Source organism: Rutilus rutilus, assembly GCF_951802725.1.
Source record: "Rutilus rutilus genome assembly, chromosome: 9".
Lineage (NCBI taxonomy): Eukaryota > Metazoa > Chordata > Actinopteri > Cypriniformes > Leuciscidae > Rutilus > Rutilus rutilus.
In genome coordinates this window covers 40648725-40670875 of record NC_140223.1, presented here as the reverse complement: position 1 = coordinate 40670875, position 22151 = coordinate 40648725, and the positions used below count along the sequence as shown (strand labels likewise).

The 22151-nt window shown below is 42.5% G+C and overlaps 2 protein-coding genes across 2 annotated transcripts in view; one reads left to right on the top strand and one right to left on the bottom strand.

The window, feature by feature from the left end:
• Positions 1–803: 803 nt before the first annotated feature.
• On the top strand, positions 804–2091 carry dnajc30b (DnaJ (Hsp40) homolog, subfamily C, member 30b). Its single transcript, XM_084418829.1, has one exon. It carries the CDS (start codon positions 1115–1117, stop codon positions 1769–1771), a length of 657 nt encoding a protein of 218 aa, XP_084274955.1. The 5' UTR covers positions 804–1114; the 3' UTR covers positions 1772–2091.
• Positions 2092–10953: 8862 nt separating this feature from the next.
• sh2b2 (SH2B adaptor protein 2) overlaps positions 10954–22151 on the bottom strand; it is a 30215-nt gene continuing 19017 nt past the window's right edge. Inside the window, exons 6-9 of the mRNA XM_084419002.1 lie at positions 20933–21064; positions 19373–19578; positions 17286–17457; positions 10954–12387 (exon numbers count right to left, since the gene is read on the bottom strand). Of these exons, the coding sequence (XP_084275128.1) occupies positions 12074–12387; positions 17286–17457; positions 19373–19578; positions 20933–21064 (824 nt within the window). The 3' untranslated portion in view covers positions 10954–12073. The remainder of the gene's footprint in view (positions 12388–17285; positions 17458–19372; positions 19579–20932; positions 21065–22151) is intronic.

Below are 22151 nucleotides of genomic sequence, written 5' to 3'. Positions count from 1 at the left end.
TCCTGCCGTGTCGAAGCCCTGTCCTGTCCTGTCCTGTCCTGTCCTGTCCTGTTTTATCTGTTCTGTGCACGTAAGAGGATTGTTCTACCACTGTGAATTGCTACTAAGCTATACTTGTTACAGAGTACCTGTGACTGCGCTCGTTGCTTTCTGATCTGATCACCTGGAGGTCCCGGAGTCGGCTGGCTTTCTCACGGTACCCCCTACTACCAGAGACGCTCCGCTGCTTTGACGGAGGAATTGAGTTTAAGTTCCCGGCTTCACTTTACCGGAAGATTTTCGTTGTTTATTATAATATGCTGAAAGTTTCTGTTCTTTCACACAACGGCTCGCCATCTGGTGGCAATGTGTAGGATGATGCACCAGGGTCCACTGAAGAGGATGATGTGCAACTGTGCCATCAAAACCCGTGCACATTCAAGAAAATGCTTTTTTAAGCTGTCCACTGTAGTGACCACTATGCATGAAAGGGTTAAATCCACAAAGAAGATAAAGCAAATTTATAACAACGCAAGCATTATTTTTATAAGGTCAGAATCAAAGTATCCAAAAGTTATGGATATATCGTTGTTGGATATGATCTATAATAAGTGTGTCAATATTTTCCCAAAGTTGTCCAGTATAGAAACATGGGCAAAATAAATGATGGACAGTTTCTGTGTTTTGCAAGAAAGAAAGAAAGAAAGACACTGTAGAGCACATTATAGTGATATCTAAAGTATAATAATGAAAGGAAATGTTAGATTTCCAACTTTAAAACAACAAACATTTTACAAAAGAGTTCACATGATGACTGAAGCAATATCTGAAAAGGATTTTTTTATTACAAATTTTAACAAACAGAAGATACAAAAGAATTTACAATAAACAATTTATAGCTCAACAGTCAACCAGAAAAATGATATAAAGAAGTAGGCTAATTAACTTATTGAAAATGGTTTGCCAGAATACAGGTATTCTTGACCAGCAGGAGGCGGCAACGCGCCTGCAATCTCTGCATTCAAGAAGAAGAAGATCTCTTTAGCCAATAGTGCGCCGTGTTCAGTGTATCCCGTCTCTGATTGGTTGATATTCTCATTGTTTTTCCGGAAGTAGGTCTGGTGCTACTGTGGTGATGGCGGAGGTCAGCGGCTGTGTGAGGAGTGGCGCTCACAAACTCTGCGCTATTAACACACTACGGTCGCATTACTATCATTATCATCATCCTGCGTCACCGGGGACGCGCGCGTACGGCACAGCCGCTGACTCGGACTCCTCCGCGCCGCTCCACCGCAGCCGCACCGCGTACTACGACATCCTGAAGGTGTCCCCGAACGCCACGCAAGCGCAGATCAAGAGCGCCTATTACGCGCAGTCGTTCCTGCATCACCCGGACCGGAACCTCGGGCGCAGCGAGGAGGCGGCGCGGAGCTTCGCGCTGGTCGCGGAGGCCTACAGTGTGCTCGGCAGCAGCGGCCTCCGGAGGCGTTACGACCGCGGCACACTCGAGCAGAGCGCCGTGCAGAGCGCCGGGAGACCGCGCTCCTCAGACGCGTCCGGACCGCGGCCTCGACGCGCCGCCAACGCGCACTTCGACTTCGACGCGTTCTATCAGGCGCATTACGGCGAGCAGCTGCAGAGAGAGAAGCTGATGAGACACCGGGAAGAGCTCCGCCGGAAGCTGCAGGAGGAAAACTTCCGGAAGTGGAAACAGGGGAAAATGACGGAAGTGACGGTGACGTTCCTGCTGATCTGTGGAGCTGCTGTTCTCCTGAGCCTGAGGTCCTCCTGAGAGTGTGTGTGTGTGTGTGTGTCACTGACTGACTGATTCACAGAATGATCTGAACTCTTTTATCAGTGAAAGGGCTTCTGTTTCTGTCGGAATGCAGGTTATTTATTTCCAGGAATGGATTTAATATTCATGTTGCTTTTGGAGGAACAGTTGTACATTGAACATTGTTATTCACATGTCCTGTGAATGTGCGATTTGTTAGCCTAATTAAGCTAAAAACAAGAATAATAAACCACAAACCTGTTTATGATCATAATAATGTCCAGTATGATGGACTGGAAGCACTTGACAAGTTAAAGTCACCATGACATCAAAATGGAGCATTCTTGTGTTTTCTTTGTTTGTTTTGTTGGCAGTGTTGGGGTTTAAATACTGCTTCATCCGGACAGATGTCAAACTAACATCTGTTAACTGCAGCAAATCTGCTGGTTTGCCATGTTCAACATATGATCACACACGTGTGTCTGCAGCTACAGGTGTGTGTATTCATCCGCTTCAGTCACGTGACGTCTGCTCATCCCCCATGTCCCATAAGACATTTCGACACATCTGAAGTCGACACCGACCGTATCTAAGGGTGCTTCTCAATTCTTATTTGTGCATCCTCGTTTCCTCTCCTCGCTTCCTTTCCTCGCGTCTCAGCTCCGCCCCCTGTAGGATGTGAGGAAAGGCTGCAAGGAAAAGACGCGAGGACGGAGGGATGGAATGAAAGCTTTTTTTATACATTGGAATCCTTGATCACTTGAGCGTCACTTCATCGCGTCATCAGCAGCGCTCAGAGGATCTGCCCTTATGTTGTTGAAATTTGTTTATTTAAGAAATTCATAATAAAAAATAATAAAGAAAGATACCCTGTTGAAATATGTGAGGTGTGTGGTTTATATAAACTGCAAAAGTAAAGTATAAATCAAAATTATTGTGGCCGATGTGAAGGGGGAGGAGAATTTATACGTGCGTCACGTTTAGTCGATAAAAACTCTTCCGCATAGGATCCACCTGTGTATCCTCGCTCATGACTCCTCAGGAAGCCTCCTCACTCCTCGATCCTCGACTCCTCGCGGTGCAATTAGAGAATTGAGATGTCCTTCAAGATGGCTGTGCTCGATCGGTTTCCGGGTCATAGGATGGAGGACGGAGGAGAGAGGAGACGAGGAGGGATATTGAGAAGCACCCTAACACTGATAGGCACTTATGAAAGAATGGCCACGATATTAAGAGAGCAACAGATTTCAACCCTTTAGAGTCCCCGTGTTGAGAATCAAGCTTTTAATGTTGGTAATGTCGCTATGCTTACATTTCTTTCAAAAAAACATTAGGAGCACCTTCTGATCAAAGGCAGAAATTAACCTTCCCATTATTAAGGCGATATTTAACTCTTTAAAATTAACCATAAAATTTAACCTTATTAAAATCTGTTATTAAATGTATATTTATAAATTGAGTTAAACAATAAACGTTATCAGGAAGATTTATAAGTTACCAGTGAAATGTCAACAAAATTAATCTTTGCACTGCAGAATGCATTTAAATTCATGATGTTATGAATGTTATGAGATTAATGTTTTAAAACGGAAGATTTTTAATATAAGATATACATTATTTAAATAAATGAAGTGAAACTAAAACCGCCAGAAGGGGGCGGGGCAAGTCACTGAGTCATTCATTCAAGCGATTCGTTCAAACGGCTGATTCATTCAGGAACAAATCAAGCGACTGTGTTTATGAATGGGTCATCGAGTCATTGACTCACTAGATTCGTTGTGAAAACACAGATTACTTCATGAACTAAACACCAGTGTTTGCTCGGAGATGCGCTGTGAGTGTTGTGAACTATTTTCGTTGACGAAATAGAGCAAAATCTGACATAGCTGTTCCTAAAATGAAAGTCACTTAACATTAACTTCATGTTTATTGAATTGTTGTACAAAAACAATATTACATTTGCAAACTCCCTTTATAATCATTACAAAGCTGTCACTTATCGTGATCACACAAACTTCCCTTATATTCCGGTAAGTTGTCTACACTGCACAATGAATCTCTTATTTACATCGTGTCTGTACTTTGTTTGTTATAATGAGAGGATCCGAGAACTCAGCATGAACAACCTCCAGCGTTTGAGCGGATCTGAACTTACACGCCTCTGATTGGCCATGTGTCTCAAGATGTCAACAGATCTGTCTGTGATTGGCTGGATTGCTCAACGCTGCAACAACACGTTCTCTCATCTGGAGACAGTGCAAACACAACTACACACTGGCGCATTTGCAAAATCTGTTTGGCCAATATGCTGTTATTGGTTTTTTAACTTGAGGGTGCACCTCACAGAACCGGGCCTGATCGGGTCAGTCGCACTGGTGCTCTTAAATACTTTTACAGTCGCATGCAGTAATTCTCAGTCCCAAATGTGACTGAAATGGTCGCACTGTAGAGCCCTGTATGTGGTGTTTTTAATATGCTTTAAGACAAAGCATGTGTAAATTCATAAGTCGACACCATTGCTGAGTATTTCCTCCTTAAAACTGCAGTGAACCAAAGACAGTCTCAAAAACACGCTTTGAAATCGCTGGTGTTTCTGACGTCACAAACTACCTTGTAACCAATCAGATCAACGTGTGATCGTCAACCAGTGGATCTCTGAGCTGAGTGAGTGAGTGAGTGAGTGGAACCGAACCGCCTATATGAGTCACGAGTTACATTCAAGATATTTTAAAGGTGCATTGTGTAATATTTAGGAGGATCTGTTGACAGAAATGCAATATCATAAATATAACTATGTTTTGAGTGGTGTATAAAGACCTTACATAATGAACCGTTATGTTTTTATTACCTTAGAATGAGGCATTTCTCTCTACACACACTTAGGTCCGCTTACATCCACATGTTTCTACGGTGGCCCTAAACGGACAAACGCGTTACATCACTATATTGTTCTTCGTACAAAGAAGCGAGCTAAAGTCAGTGGATAAAACACTGACACAATGATGAACAAGTAACAATAATATTCGCAATAACATATAGTTTTACTGAATAGTTAAGTAAACCTAATTTCTTAATGTATCTTTGTAAAGAAACCTCATTGATTAACTGTCTCAGACGACGACATCACTTCCTGTCGACCACTGTAACTTCTGTTGGGTGCAATTCGCAACCTCACCACTAGATGCCGCTAAAATCACACAGTGCGGCTTTAAGGCATGAAGACATTTTTTCAGAAAAAAAGTATAATTTTCAGGAAAAAATAAAAATTTGGTTTAAAAATTTAATTTTAACAATTTTATAATAATAATTATAAATTATTATTATTATAAACATTTAATTTTGGTGATCAAATACGAGTTTTAAGGGATAAAACTATTGACTACAGGGGGACTTTAAAAACCTTTACATATAAAAAGTGGCCATTTGCAACTTCAAATTACGCTTGCTACATTATACCTCATATTCTTTTCAGCTGACATGAGCATCATTATTCAGCATATTATGTGTATCATATATCAGTATTGACAGATGTGTGGCTTGAGAAGGAAACACAGGCATGAACGCTTTACGATCGTTGAGGTGTATGTTTAAAGGAGTCTGCTGATTAATGCTTCAGTCATAGTGTGTGATCTAGTGTTCTTGAACAGTACATGAAGTTCACTGAACACAGAATATCTCTCTTCATTCCCCAGACTGTCTCGGCAGTCACTTTATTCACAGAAATATAAAGTTTAATGTGAAGGTCATCACTTCATACAAAAGCTCAGAATGATCAAAACTCATTCCACTACTAGCATAAAAACTTAATATAAAATCAAAACTCAGCAGTAGGCAAGAAATAGTGACTAAATAAAACCAGGGAAAATGTATGCGAACTACAATACAGCAATCATTTCCAGTTATTAAAATGATGATGATGATGATGATGATGATGATTGGTGTATGTACCAGCCTGTAAATGTTGAATAAGACATCGAGCACAACACACTCTCTCCCCAAATGTGCGATTCAAGGACTCATAAATGTGAAATATGATTATATCAGCAGGGGAAAGTGCACTGTACGGCTTGTGAACGCTGCCTTCTGATGGACGGGGCTCAGCGCATCTCGACGCTTTCCTGAGGCCGGAGTGAAGAAGAGCTGAAGCTGATGGACACACACTCTCTGTCCTCAGAGAAATGACCAACAAACCCGTTAAACAGAAGTAGGTTTCCACTAGGGTTCATGAAGATCTACCTCCACAAAACTACATCCATTCTACTTCATGTAAATAAAACATAGTCCAGCTCTGAAGAACGACTAGGCCGCCAATGAAGAGTCACGTGACCGCCTCAGGAACTGATATAGCTGTCGGCAAATAAAATAATCCCAGGCCTATTTTACGTCATCGTGACAGTATATCTAGCATGTCATAGTCAATTGAAAATGTTACAAAAACTCTTGATGCTTGATGCTAAATATTCACCAAAAAGAAAACAAAATGTGCTCAACAAAATGAAGTTGTGGACGAAAAGTACAATAAACTTCGTCTTTTGAACCGCCCTAGAAAAACCCCTTTGACATTTACAAACTGAGCACATGGTAGCTTGTGTTCCACAGGAACTGTGTGAAGAGCCCCAGTTAACCAGGCTGGGGGAAGTGGCTATTGTTGGGCTGGTACTGTTGAAACCAAAAACCATTTATAAATAAATAGTGTGCTACTGCACTGAGGTCGGCCAATATATTGTTTTTCCTGATTAATCTGCACAGATAGTCGTTGATAGAAACTGTGTGAGATGAGAGAGAGAGAGAGAGCTGTGAGTCCCTGGACCAGGCCTGCAATACACTGATCAACAGCACCAGAACAACCAGAAACATCATCACAGACTCCACTGAGACACTGGACTATACAGATCCAGAACCGGATATTAAACATCCACTCATCCATCTATCAATCCAATGATCCATCATCTATCTATCAATCCATCCATTCACCCACCCATATATCCATCCATCCATTCACCCATAAATCCATCCATCCAATGATCCATCATCTATCCATCAATCCAACCATTCACCCATACATCCATCCATCCATCATCTATCCATCCACCCATCCATCCATCCATCATCTATCCATCATCTATCCATCCACCCACCCACCCATAAATCCATCCATCCACCCACCCATCCATCCATCCATCCAATGATCCATCATCTATCCATCCATTCACCCACCCATATATCCATCCATCCACCCACCCATATATCCATCCATCCATCCAATGATCCATCATCTGTCCATCCACCCACCCATATATCCATCCATCCAATGATCCATCATCTATCCATCCATTCACCCACCCATATATCCATCCATCCATCCAATGATCCATCATCTATCCATCCATTCACCCACCCATATATCCATCCATCCATCCAATGATCCATCATCTATCTATCAATCCATCCATTCACCCATATATCCATCCATCCATTCACCCATAAATCCATCCATCCAATGATCCATCATCTATCCATCAATCCATCCATTCACCCATACATCCATCCATCCATCCATCATCTATCCATCCACCCACCCACCCATAAATCCATCCATCCACCCACCCACCCACCCATCCATCCATCCATCCATCCAATGATCCATCATCTATCCATCCATTCACCCACCCATATATCCATCCATCCACCCACCCATATATCCATCCATCCATCGATCCATCATCTGTCCATCCACCCACCCATATATCCATCCATCCAATGATCCATCATCTATCCATCCATTCACCCACCCATATATCCATCCATCCATCCATCCATCCATCCATCCAATGATCCATCATCTATCCATCCATTCACCCTTCCACCCATATATCCACCCATCCATCATCTATCCATCCACCCACCCATCCATAAATCCATCCATCCATTCACCTAACCATATATCCATCCATCCATCCACCCACCCATGTATCCATCCATCCATTCACCTAACCATATATCCATCCATCCATCCAATGATCCATCATCTATCCATCCATTCACCCTTCCACCCATATATCCACCCATCCATCATCTATCCATCCACCCACCCATAAATCCATCCATCCATCCACCCACCCACCCATATATCCATCCATCCACCCACCCACCCATATATCCATCTATCCATTCACCCACCCATCCATATATCCATTCATCCATTCACCTAACCATGTATCCATTCATCCATCCATCCAATGATCCATCATCTATCCATCCATTCACCCACCCATCCACCCATATATCCATCCATCCATTCACCCACCTATATATCCATCCATCCATCCATCCAATGATCCATCACCTATCCATCCATCCACCCACCCATATATCCATCCATCCATCCATTCACCCACCCACCCATACATCCATCCTTCCATCCTTTCACCCACCCACCCATATATCCATCCATTCACCCACCCACATATCCATTCATCCACCCACCCACCCACCCACCCACATATCCATTCATCCATTCACCCACCCATATATCCATCCATCCATCCAATGATCCATCATCTATCCATCCACCCACCCACCCATATATCCATCCATCCATCCATTCACCCACCCATATATCCATCCATCCATTCACCCACCCATACATCCATCCTTTCACCCACCCACCCATATATCCATCCATCCAATGATCCATCATCTATCCATCCATCCACCCACCCACCCATACATCCATCCATCCATTCACCCACCCATCCATATATACATCCATCCTTTCACCCACCCACCCACATATCCATCCACCCACCCATACATCCATCCATTCACCCACCCATCCATATATCATCCATCCTTTCACCCACCCACCCACCCACCCACGATCTATCAATCCATCCATCATCTATCCATTCATTCACCCACGATCTATCAATCCATCCATCATCTATATCCATCCATCCATCCATCCATCCATCCATCCATCCATCCATCCAATGATCCATCATCTATCCATCCACCCACCCACCCATATATCCATCCATCCTTTCACCCACCCACCCTTATATCCATCCATCCTTTCACCCACCCACCCATATATCCATCCATCCATCCATCCATCCATTCACCCACCCATATATCCATCCATCCATCCATCCACCCACCCATATATCCATCCATCCAATGATCCATCATCTATCCATCCACCCACCCACCCATACATCCATCCATCCATTCACCCACCCATCCATATATCCATCCATCCTTTCACCCACCCATATATCCATCCATCCTTTCACCCACCCACCCATACATCCATCCATCCATTCACCCACCCATCCATATATCCATCTATCCTTTCACCCACCCACCCATATATCCATCCATCCATCCATCCATTCACCCACCCATATATCCATCCATTCACCCACCCATCCATATATCCATCCATCCTTTCACCCACCCACCCATATATCCATCCATCCATTCACCCACCCATATATCCATCCATCCTTTCACCCACCCACCCATATATCCATCCATCCATCCATTCACCCACCCATATATCCATCCATCCTTTCACCCACCCACCAATATATCCATCCATCCATCCATCCAATGATCCATCATCTATCCATCCACCCACCCACCCATACATCCATCCATTCACCCACCCATCCATATATCCATCCATCCTTTCACCCACCCACCCACATATCCATCCACCCACCCACCCATCCATTCACCCACCCATCCATCCTTTCACCCACCCACCCACATATCCATCCATCCATTCACCCACCCACCCTTATATCCATCCATCCTTTCACCCACCCACCCACATATCCATCCATCCATCCATCCATCCATCCATCCATCCACCCACCCTTATATCCATCCATCCTTTCACCCACCCACCCACATATCCATCCATCCATTCACCTAACCATATATCCATCCATCCATCCATCCATCCATCCATCCAATGATCCATCATCTATCCATCCACCCACCCATATATCCATCCATCCATTCACCTAACCATGTATCCATTCATCCATCCATCCAATGATCCATCATCTCTCCATCCATTCACCCACCCATATATCCATCCATCCATTCACCCACCCACCCATATATCCATTCATTCACCCACGATCTATCAATCCATCCATCATCTATATCCATCCACCATCTATCCATTCATTCACCCACGATCTATCAATCCATCCATCATCTATATCCATCCATCATCTATCCATTCCATCCACCCACCCCTCCATCCATTCTCCAAACTGTGGAGGGTTTTAAACATCGACAGAGAAAAAAAGCTAAGATATGAATATATCATGGCTATCATTTGGCGTGTTCGGTTTGGCTTTCATTTATAATGTTAAAATCTGCCAATTAATCAGTTACTGGCCCGTTTTCCCACTTATTATCGCACAGTTATGGTGTTGACAGAATCCACTTTCGGTTGACCTCTATTGCTGCATTGATATGTTTTGTTAAGCCCAATTTTTTTCTTCATCTGAAGCATGACTCCTGTGTAGACAGTATAAGTCTAGGTTTGGTGACAGCGAACTGCAGGAACACAACTAGTTCACATTTAACAACAAATGATCCGGTTAAAGGTGAAGTACATACTATTGTGCTTCTGTCATTATTAACAGATGAGAACATGGAGGTCCTTGAAGCATGAAGACTAATGAAACATCCGAGGTTCAACCACACGAGTGACAGCACACAAACCAAACACATGAGAAACAAAACCACTCGTCTTTAACGGGTTGCAGTTCATGAGAGCAATGACTCATGGGAACATGTACTCAAACAGATGCGTTACTAGTCACTGGTTAACACTGACAATATTGTGAAGGTCAGTTGATTTCATTCATTTTATGGATGATGGGAAGAATGTCGTAGATGGTCCACAGACAGTGGGAATCATGTCAGCAGGAATGAGTTCAGCACGACGACGCACGTCACATCAGGACAGGAAACAGTGGTCAGACGGCTCGACTTCACTTACACTCAATCGTACTGTATAAGTCAACAGAAAAACAAAATATGTGTCCTAAATGATATATTAGAATAGCACGTGGTGAATAAAAGACGAACATAATTAAAATATGGTTAGCATGAAGTTTGAATTGCTAATAGACACCTCAAGAATAAAAATGAAGAACTGACAGACTGCCGATGGCTTATGAACGCATCTGAAACCATTATTTAATCAACTCTGTTGTCTAGAGACTTCAAACAGGCTATCCCACCAAGAACATCTACAGGTGACAGGGATCCCGATAATGATGATGATGATGATGATGGGTGTATGTCGTGAGATAATCAAAAACTCGTCAGTTGTGCGATGTGAAGACATTTATCATCACTGAACGGAGAACATGATCGAAAACACATGACCGACTCAACATGAAAACACTGATAACAGATCGCAGACATCAGCTCTCAGACGCTCGTTTCTACTTCATTTCCAGTGATGTGTGTGTTGGTGACTGCGAAAAAAGGATTTTCATTGTGTTGGTCGGTGAAGTAAAGATCCAATATACCCTACTAATCAAAAGTTTGAAATCATTAAGATTGTTTAATTCTTTTGAAAGAAGTCTCCTCTACTCACCAGTGCTGCATTTGATCAAAAATACAGTAAAAACAGTGAAATATTATTCCAATGTAAAGCAGCTGTTTTCTATGTGAATATATTATAAAGTGTAATTTATTCCTGTGATCAAAGCTGAATTTCCAGCATCATTACTCCAGTCTTCAGTGTCACATGATCCTTCAGAAATCATTCTGATATGATGATTTGATGCTCAAGAAACATTTATGATTATTATCAGTGTTGAAAACATTTTTATTTTATTTTACAACCATTCAAAGTTTGGGGTGAGAATAATTAAATGAAAGAAATTAAATAATCTAACACTTTTATTCATCAAGGACACATTAAACAGATCAAAAGTGACAGTGAAGACATTTATAATGTTACAAAAAGATTCTTTTTCAAATAAACTGTGTTATTTTAGAACTCAAAGAATCTAATCACAGTTTCCACAAATATAGGAAGCAGCGCAACCATTTTCAACACTGATAACAATCATAACTGTTTCTTGAGCAGCAAATCAGCATATTAGAATAAATGGTGAGCAGAAGAGATCTTTTAAAATCCCCAAACTTCTGAGTGCTAGTGTACATACATGAGGTGTGTTTGTCAGCACTGAACCTGGTAAATCGAGTCCGAGCTCATCGTGACGTGTGTGTGTGTTGATAACGGAGCAGGACAGCAGCAGTGTGTGACTCTCAGCATCAGTAGAAGGAGTACTGGTTCTCCACAGCTCTAGTTCTCCGCGAGCCGTCGGTGTCGTGATAGTCTTCAGTGGCACCGGTGGGATCCAGCAGTCTCTCTGCGCTGTTGCTCCGGCTGTGAAGACCTCCTCCTCCTCCTCCTCCTCCTCCTCCTCCTCCTCCTGCTGAGGTAGGCTGGCCCATCGGAGATGAGGACGAGCTGGAGGACAGCACCGGGTCTGAGGGAGCGCCGGCACCGGACAGCTGATGCGGAGACTGGCCCGGTTCTGCCCGACACACAGCAGCGTCACACCGCGGGACAGCAGCTGGGACATCTGTGCACACACACACACACACAAATAATACATGTGATCATGTGGTCATGACGTGTGATTTTAAGGTGTTAAGGCAAGTAACGTCTTGCACACAATAGTGGAAAATAGAAATGTTCTCAGCACATCAAGCTATAAGGCCCATTCACACCACGGACAACAACTATAATAATGATAAATAATTAGGGGTGTCCCCGACTATGGATTTTCATAGTCGAATCAGAATCGTCAAGTCTTGCCTATTGTCGACTAATAGTCGAATCATGTGTATGGGGGCGGGGCTTTAACATTTCAAAGCCGCGATGTACAGAAAATCACACAAAGATATAGAAGAAAATGTATAAAAACATTTTGGATCAATAAAACTAAGAAATAACATGAATAACTCCAGAAAGGCCACACTGCAGACAGGATTTGCATTTCACATGCAAATCAAATTAAATCGGCTAAATTACCTGTGCGAGCAGGCTCTAAGTACAGCACAACATCGATGCACCGAAAAAATAAACAATTAATTAAAAAAATTACATTAGAACAGAATATACCTTTCTAATAAATAAAAATACAAAACGAAATAAATCTGAATCAAGTCACAAGATGAGGAGCAAATGTGTGCAAAATGCCTAAAGTGCAGGGGAACATATATTCAAAACACAAGCCACACATAGTTAGATTAGATAACCCTGACAGATCAATAAATAAAATAAAAATAAAGAAATTATTAAAATAACGATAGTAGCCAGAATTTTCAACTTTGTCTTTTTAACTGCAGAAACAACAATAAATGCTAAACTGAAGTGGCAGTCTTATTAGCTAAACATGTTCACAGCCTCCAAAAATCAAATTAGAACCGGCTGAAAAGTTTTGAAATCACTTGTACCCTAACGTTACCTGACCGAGAGAACAAATCCAGTCTTTCACTCTGTCTGTGTCCGTTGGAGTCTTTTCAAATTGTGCGCGCGGATAAAATACATTTTAAAACACTTAACGTGAAAAACGTTTAACGACTTAATCTCCTAAAATAGTTAAATTAAAATATCAAATTATGTAAAGAAAACGCTTTACTATAGGAGGAACGCATTGCGTTCATATTCTGGGTTCATCTGCTTATCTGCACATAGTATGGTTTCTTAATAAAGTGTGTAGGCCTACTGTGTACATGCATTAAGCCACTGCGTTAAAGTGCCTTTTAAGCGTTTTAAAAGCTTTTTTCACGTTAAGCATTTTAGAATGTCCCGTGGAAAACCAACTTGTTAACGTTGGCCGGCAGAAGTCCGATCATGGTTTTCCTGATGCTAAATCCAGCCTTGGAGAATATCCTTTCTGATGGTGTACATGATCCACACTTTAGATTTTCTTATCCCAGACGTCGTTAAAGATTTAAATCCTTGCCGCCAAGACGCTCCTCTGTCGGTCACGGATTGAAAGTGAAACTTAAATCTGTCACGTTTTAATTTATTCACGCACGTTAAAAAATATTTATTAAAAGCTTCTTTCTTTGAACATTTTTATATACAGCATTATCATAATAGGCTGAATATTAACGTATTGACAGAAAACCGGTAGTTCTATGTGAAATCAGACATTAAGCCGTCATATAGCCAAAGTGGCATGATAACACCTCTGCGAAGATTCGACCGTGAGATCGGTAGTCGAATCAGGCTCCTCCAATCGAAGCATCGAATCTTCGACTATTCGGGGTCACCCCTATAAATAATATAAAAGAATAGCAGAGTCCACAGCACAACTATCAACGGCAGAGAGGAACAATAGCGTTGGAATCACTTTCAGAACGATTTATTTCCAGCTGATGAATGATAAAAACACTGACAGCCAATCAGAATCCTTCCTGCTGTGACAAGCGGGAGCTTTTTAAAGCGACCGACGATAAAACTGCAGCGCTTATAATAAACAGATTGATGCACTGGTGTGGACGCTGATATAGATATCGAGTCAAACTGTTTACTCCGCTTTTCTCTTAGAGATGACTTCAGTTCCCTCTCGAAAGGGAACTCGCGCTGCGTCGATGATGCTATTGGGGAACGCCCTCCAAGTGAACCGGTGTCTGAAAAACTATCCAATCACGTCAATCGAATTTGACCGGCGACAGCCTATGCGACCCGGAAGTATAGAAGGGGCGCCTAGAGAACATGTCCTCCTCTTTTCGTCTTCAGGAACTGTTTTGTCTGATTTACAATCACCTGAAAAAGGTAAGAATTATGGCAAGTGAAAACAAGCGTTTCAAGAAGTGTGTGGATCCGTGTCTCAGGTTTCTAACACCAGATGACACACACGACTTGTGCGTTTACTGTTTGGGCTCAGAGCACGCATGATCAGCTCTTGAGGGATCTGATTGTGCAGAAGGTGAGAGTTTTCCACTTACAAAACTCCGCTCTCGTCTGGCCCTCAGCACTAAAAGCTCCGGCCCTGCCTTCCAAGCCACTCAAGATGACATCTCGCTTGAATGGCAGGGCATTCGCGGCGGCGGGTCAGACTGGGGCGGCCTTACACACTATGTCAGTGTTACAGGCATACCAAGCCGACCTGCTGAAGGATTTGGATCAGGGGCATGGACACACTTCTTGAAACGAGCTGCGCCGCACCACAGATCTGGCTCTTTGGGCCACCAGACAAACCACTGCCTCGATTGGAAGGTCGATGGCAGCAATGGTGGCCGCGGAGAGACATCTGTGGCTGAACCTGGCTGACATCGGGACTTTGAATCTGAACTTTTCGGCACGTCCATTGAGACGGTGGTGGAAAAGTTCAGAGAGGCGAAGGCGCGCTCGGCTGCATTTAAATCATGCATTCTGCTGCGACCCGATCCCCACCCAGACAGCCAGGGGGTCCTGGCCCATCCCAGCTCGAGGATTGGAGACAGAGCCAGAGGTTCAGCCTCGTCTCTCGTGCTCCTCCTCCTCCTACAAGGAGTAGGTCGCAGAGAAGGCGAGACTCAAGGAAGAAGAGGGATCTGAGGGAGGTGATCCAGCACAGGTGCTCCCAGCGAGACCGACTTTCCTTGACCGTTACTCCTGAGGTGATGACGACAGATTAACGACAATTAACGGTCAATTTACAGCACCAAGTTAAACATTCTGACACGTAGGTCATTTTTTAGGCTTTAAGCTTAGGATAATATTTTTGTCAAAATGAAACGTTGGTTAATATCGACCAAAGACAACGAAGGAAGACGAGCAGAGGGGCCAGCGGAGGAGAAGCACCACCGTCAGAAACGCCATCGACATCAGGTCCGGAAAGAGACCGGCGTGTGCATAAAGAGCACATCCATCAGCAGTCGGATCAGCCTTCCTCCAAGTGTCGAAAGTATCGAGACAAATTTATTGTCATTGTCATAGCTAAACAGAAGTGTTTTGAGTCTGGATTTGAATGTGACTACTGTAGGAGCACATCTGATCTCCTCTGGAAGCTGGTTCCAGTTGCGGCTGGCGTAATAGCTAAAAGCAGATTCGCCATGCTTAGAGTGAACCCTTGGTATTTCTAGCTGATATGATCCTAATGATCTGAGTGATCTGTTGGGTTTATATTCAGTGAGCATATCTGCAATGTATTGAGGTCCTAGGCCATTGAATGATTTATATACCAGTAATAATACTTTAAAATCAATCCTAAATCTAACTGGGAGCCAGTGTAAAGACCTGAGGACTGGTGTGATATGTTCATATTTTCTGGTTCTGCTCAGAATCCTGGCGGCAGCGTTCTGTATGAGCTGCAACTGTCTTATGGTGTTTTTGGGAAGGCCAGTGAGGAGTCCATTACAATAATCCACCCTGCTTTTGTAAGCTCTTGCTTTTGTAAGACTGTTCTCTGCCCATTAGGAAAATTATCCATGATTTTGTGATCGATTACTGTTTGTATTACCATCGTTTTCCGACAAATGTAATTCAATGGTGGATGACATCGTATCTATAAGAAAATTACGTCCTCTGAAATCCGTACTTGCAAAGTCCGTGCTTGAAATCCGTTCAGCACAATCCTCTTGTTCGTTAACATTGTCAGGGTCTGAATCGGCCTCGAAATGGTTTGAAATTGATGCCATCATTAATATTTACATCTGAGTAGAGGTTATGAAAGGGAGTGACATTTCCCGAATATGCGCTAAGCGCTGCCAATCACATCACACTGGGCCAGCTAACCAATCACAGCACATTTCGTATTTCAGAAGGAGGGGCTTCATCGAAGACTTCATAAAAGGGCATAATAGGACCCCTTTAAAACAGGAAGGATTCTAATTGGCTGTCAATGTTTGTATTGTTCATCAGCTGAAAATAAATCTTTTGGCTTTACAGCAGCTCTAGAATAAAGTTATTGTCCAGCTAAAGTCAGTTTGATTGATTCACTTCCTTTGCAAAGATCATTAGTTATTAACTTAGGGGCCGCTAACACAACACCGTTCTAACAGAAAACCTTTAACGCGCTCCGGCCGCTCATTCACACAACAACAGTGCCTGGGGCTCGAGAACGCAAACTTTGAAATAGGTTTAAAGGTGCCGGTGTTGAATAATTTAGAAAAAACTTTATCTAGTCTATAGGTATGCGCGTTTGAATATATATGTGCGCAGGCGTGTTGTCTTTCTTTACAAATTGACCTCACCAAATTACTTGTCTGGCCTTAAAAATTCGTAATACAGAATTTATTTTTAAATTTGTTTAGAATTTTTAAGTCTGACTATGAGAGACTCATCATGGTCAGCTTGAGCAATAGTGCTGGTGATCACCGAACAGAGCCGTGACGGACACACACTAATCTACTCCCGCTGTTCAGGTGTTTGCTCCCCGTCACCTGTCAGTGTGTTTTGTGTGTTGTGCTGGACACACAAGCTGTGGGCGAGCGCTGGACCTGCACGTGTCAGTGTGTTGTGTGTGTTGTGCTGGTCACACACCTGTGGGCGAGCGCTGGACCGTCACGTACGAGCGCAGCGTGATGTCGGTGGAGCCGCCCGACTCCAGAGGGATGGGGTGCGCGTGGAAGTGCCGAAGCATGTCGGACACCGTCTGGAACCACAGGTGATGCACGTGACACTGACCGCTGTCGTTCACAGACAACCGCAGGTGCTGCCAAACACACACCACACACACACACACACACAAATCAACTCAACAACAGGCTTCACAATCCTCATTATCACCACCACAACACCTCTCAGGCCTCCCAGACAGCAACAGCGTCGGCCCCGATCCGGGCCACATCTGGATATGTGGATTCAACACGGATCTGGCCCGAGACTATGTTGCTGTCTGGCTTCACAATCCTCAATATCATCACCACATCACCAATAAATAGATTTTTAATGTCTCTTCTGCTCATCAAGGCTGCATTTATTTGATTAAAATAATAATGATAATAATAATAATAATATTGTTAAATATTATAACAATTTAAAACAATTGTTTTCTATTTTAATATATTTTAAATTGTAATTTAAGCTGAATTTTCAGCATCATTACTCCAGTCTTCAGTGTCACATGATCCTTCAGAAATCACTCTAATATGATGATTTGATGCTCAAAATCAAGATGTTAAAAACAGTTATTTGAATTTTTATTTCAGGATTCTTTGATGAATCGAAAGTTCAAAAGAACAGCATTTATTTAAAATAGAATCTTTTGTAACATTATAAATGTCTTTACTGTCACTTTTAATCGATTTAATTAATCCATGATGAATAAAAGTATTGATTTCTTTTATTTATTTCCCCCCAAAAATAAAATTAAAATTCTAACTGACCCCAAACTTTTGAAGGGTCGTGTTTAATGTTACAAAAGCTTCTATTTCAGATAAATGCTGTTCTTTTGAACTTTCTATTCATCATAGCATCATGAAATAAAAATGTAAAAAACAGTTTTCAACATTGATAATAATCATAAATGCTTCTTGAGCATCAAATAGTTACCAGTAACCATTATTAATAACCGAGTGATAATAATTGAGCATCAAATCATCATATCAGAATGATTTCTGAAGGATCATGTGACTCTGAAGACTGGAGTAATGATGCTGAAAATTCAGCTTTGATCACAGGAATAAATTACACTTTACTGTATATTCACATAGAAAACAGCTGATTTACATTAAAATAATATTTCACTGTTTTTACTGTATTTTTTTTTTTTTTTAAACAAATAAACGCAGCCTTGGTGAGCAGAAAACACTTCTTTTAAAAACAGTAAAATTCTTACCGATACAAAATTTTTGACTGGTAGTGTATACTGTATCGCAAAACTCAACTGCTTGATTTTTTATATTGTCGCAAAATTTAAACTATATTAACGGGCAGCAATACATTAACAGTTGTGTGTGTATATATATATATATATATGTATATAGTACATCCATCTTTACTCACATTAAGCGCTATATACTGTATCGAAAATCTCGGCTGCTTGATTTTTTACATTGTCGCAAAATGTAACTATATTATCATCCAGCTCTAATCAGCTAAATATGACTATAAGGCATGAAGGTATTAAAACATGATTATGATTTTCTGTAAAGCTGCTTTGAAACAATGTGTACTGTGCTATACAAACAGATCTGAAAGTTTGTTTATCTGCTTACAGGACAAACAGACTTTAGCTGGTGTAAAGCGTTAGTTCACCCATAAGTGGTGTGTGTGACTGTGTTCGTCCTCACTCACGGTCACGGTGTGGAAAAGAGCAGCATGAACATTCTGCTAAACATCTGCTTTTGTGTTCCATTGAAGACAGGAAGTCACATTGGTTTGAAATGACATGAGTTTGAGTGAGTAAATGATGACACCATTAATGGGTGATCTAACCCTTTAAAGTTCATTCCCAGCTTTCCTCAAATGATCTTCAAAGCCACAGAAACCAGCTCATTATGACTGTCCTTTCATTCAGACATGGAGGACAATACTCACTTCTCTCACACTCAGATTCATGCAGGCACCGTCTGAAGAACACTATGCTTCAGTGAGGTGTCAGGGGTCGTGACCCCATGAACGCTCACCTTGGCTTTGCCCTGGAAGTTGAAGGTGAGGACGTATTCTCCGGGACGCGTCTCGCTCTGGCGGATCACGAACAGCCCGTGACTGTGTGCTCCACCGGCGAGAACGAGCTGGGCCGCCCGCACCCGCGACAGGGTCCCGTGGAACCATGGGTAACCCGCCAAACTGGCATCTCCTTCCACGTCCCTCGCCGTTTCACCTGGACTTCCTAAATGACAGAAGCAATGTGAGTGTGTGTTTACACTGTTTTCAGACCTCAGACAAAGTGGCTCTAGCTGGGTAAATCAGCCCCAAACCTGCTGGCCTTAAAGGTGCAGTAACTGATATCTGAGAATCGCTGTTGAAAGTGGATTGGACCGAGCACCACAACACACTTGTAGCCAATCAGCAGAAGGGGGCGTGTCCACTCATAATGGGGGAGGAGAGAGAGTGAGCCAATCAGCAGTAGGGGGCGTGTCCACTCATGACGGGGGAGGAGAGAGAGTGAGCCAATCAGCAGTAGGGGGCGTGTCCACTCATGATGGGGTGTTCAAAAATGTTTTTTTTTTTTTTTTAAATCACATACTGCCCCTTTAAACCAGGAACCACTAATTCAGATATTCAAAAAAGCTGTATTTTCATGTGGTGATACTTGCATGAGGTTACACATTTCTGACATTTCACCTCTCTACTCGCTCGCAGACTGTGTGAACTGCCCTCTAACTCGTAGGTCCTGTGTTTGCAGTTACTTTTGCCTCAGTAAACAGTGTATTTCAGTAAATGTCAGTATTTCTTTTAAAGAATCCTTTGAGAAGCATCTAAAAAATCCTCATGAATTTTAACAAGTTGAAACTGAATCACTGAATCGAACCACTGTTCAGTGGACTCGACTGGTTGGCACTGTTGCCTTGTCCAAACACCCACATTTGCGGTCTTGGCCACTTGAGAGTGTGTGCAAGACTGTCCTGTCTTAAAATGCCAAAGTGCAGTGCCCTTAATGCACACTAAACCCACACTATCTCTAATAGCGCTTCGGAGCGGTATTCGAGGCTAAGCGTATCCCATCATGCATTATGTTCGGGAACTCATGTGCCCCGAAATCGCGTGATGTCGAGGAAAACATTCCACTGTAATTTAAATTAATTAGATGCATATAATTTGGTAGTAAAACATAAAGTGTTGCACATTTTATTGGTGCAAGGATGAGTATGGTGTGTGTAAGCCTATTTTGTACAACATTTTCAACTGTTTTGATCACTTAATTAGACGTGATAAATTTGAATTTATCATTTAATTTTAAATGTGTCTCTTCTGTTAGTTACATAGCGACCACTGAACAGACATGTAGACGTTTATTCTAAAATGCAAAGTATTGAAAATATAATAAATAAAAGCTCAATAAACACTTGCATTTTTTGTAAGACTACGTGTGTCCCATCGAGTAATCGAAAGACTACACACACTTGCAGTCTTTACGCCTACTTGAAAACTTGGGCCAAAAAGAGGAAATACGTCATGCAAGTGGTTAAGTGGTCAAGTGTAAAGACCGCAAGTGGGGTTTTGTGGACAAGGCATGTGTGTACCTGATGGTGTGTCCTCTGGCGACTGCAGGAACCGCTCTAACGGCACATGTGAGGGATGCTGGGTAACGGGCGGCTCCTGGCAGTGTTGATCCGCAGCAGCAGAGCACAACCGCTCAGACCCCCGATGAGAACCTGAACAACACATCCAGAACATCAACACAATCCTCCTGTCTTCAGCTTAAAGGCCCTTTCACTCTGGACGCAATTTTGACGCACGAATAATTCGCGCGATGGTTTTATTTTGTGATCAGCTGTGTGTGTAATGAGTGCTTCCACACCGAACGCGAATGTGCTGCGGCGGAAAAACGACTTTTATTTTTTGCGCTTCGATGTCGATTTTTTAAAAAACTTTTGCGGCGACAGAAAAGGCTTCAGCCAATCACATACTACAAGGACAACAATTTGAAAGACAATGTGTAGTGTAGCATTGCCAACTCGGTTATCTCGACTGTGAGTGTGTTGTGTGATAGTTTTAGTCGTTGTATAGTCCTGTGCTGTGTAGGCTAGCAGGCTAAACTACATTTGGGATAGAAAGCTAACACTATTATCGATAGAGATAGAGACAGAGGGCCCTATCTTGCACCCAGCGCAATTGACTTTGTACACGGACGCATGTATCATTCCTATTTTGCACCCGCGCAAAGCGGACTTTTCCCTCCACAGATGCACGTCGGTTAACTAAGAAATACACTTGCGCTCCCCGGGGCGGTTCAGCGCAAAGAGGAGGCGTGTTCCGGCGCAAACGTTCCCTCATGCTATTTTACAGGTTTAGAAAACAATTGCGCCACTAACCGAAAAAAAACTGTTTAAAGTCAGTGGCGCGTTGTGCATGTTATTCATATGCTATTTTAAGGGCGCATGCTTGGCCTTAATCAATGTAGCGTGTGCACAACGCGTATACACTTTGATTCTCTCATCTACACAGAAGCAGCAGTTCTCATTTTTGCAAATCATACATTATTACGATAGATAGATAGATAGATAGATAGATAGATAGATAGATAGATAGATAGATAGATAGACAGTTTATTATAAAAGCATACATCTAGCTTACACATTTACCCAAATTATCATACGCCTGTTTAACCGAAGTTAATTTGGGTGTGTTTCTCCATCCCCAACGTCCCTGACGGGAACGTCGATCTCCTCGGCCTTGAACCGCTCCTCGCGTGCGCCTGGCAAATCCGCCGTTATAATAGGAATCCGCTTTAGAAAAAGC

What these genes read in the sequence shown, in the direction of transcription:
- dnajc30b (XM_084418829.1), top strand. Translation starts at nt 1,115, where the DNA reads ATGGCGGAGGTCAGCGGCTGTGTGAGGAGTGGCGCTCACAAACTCTGC.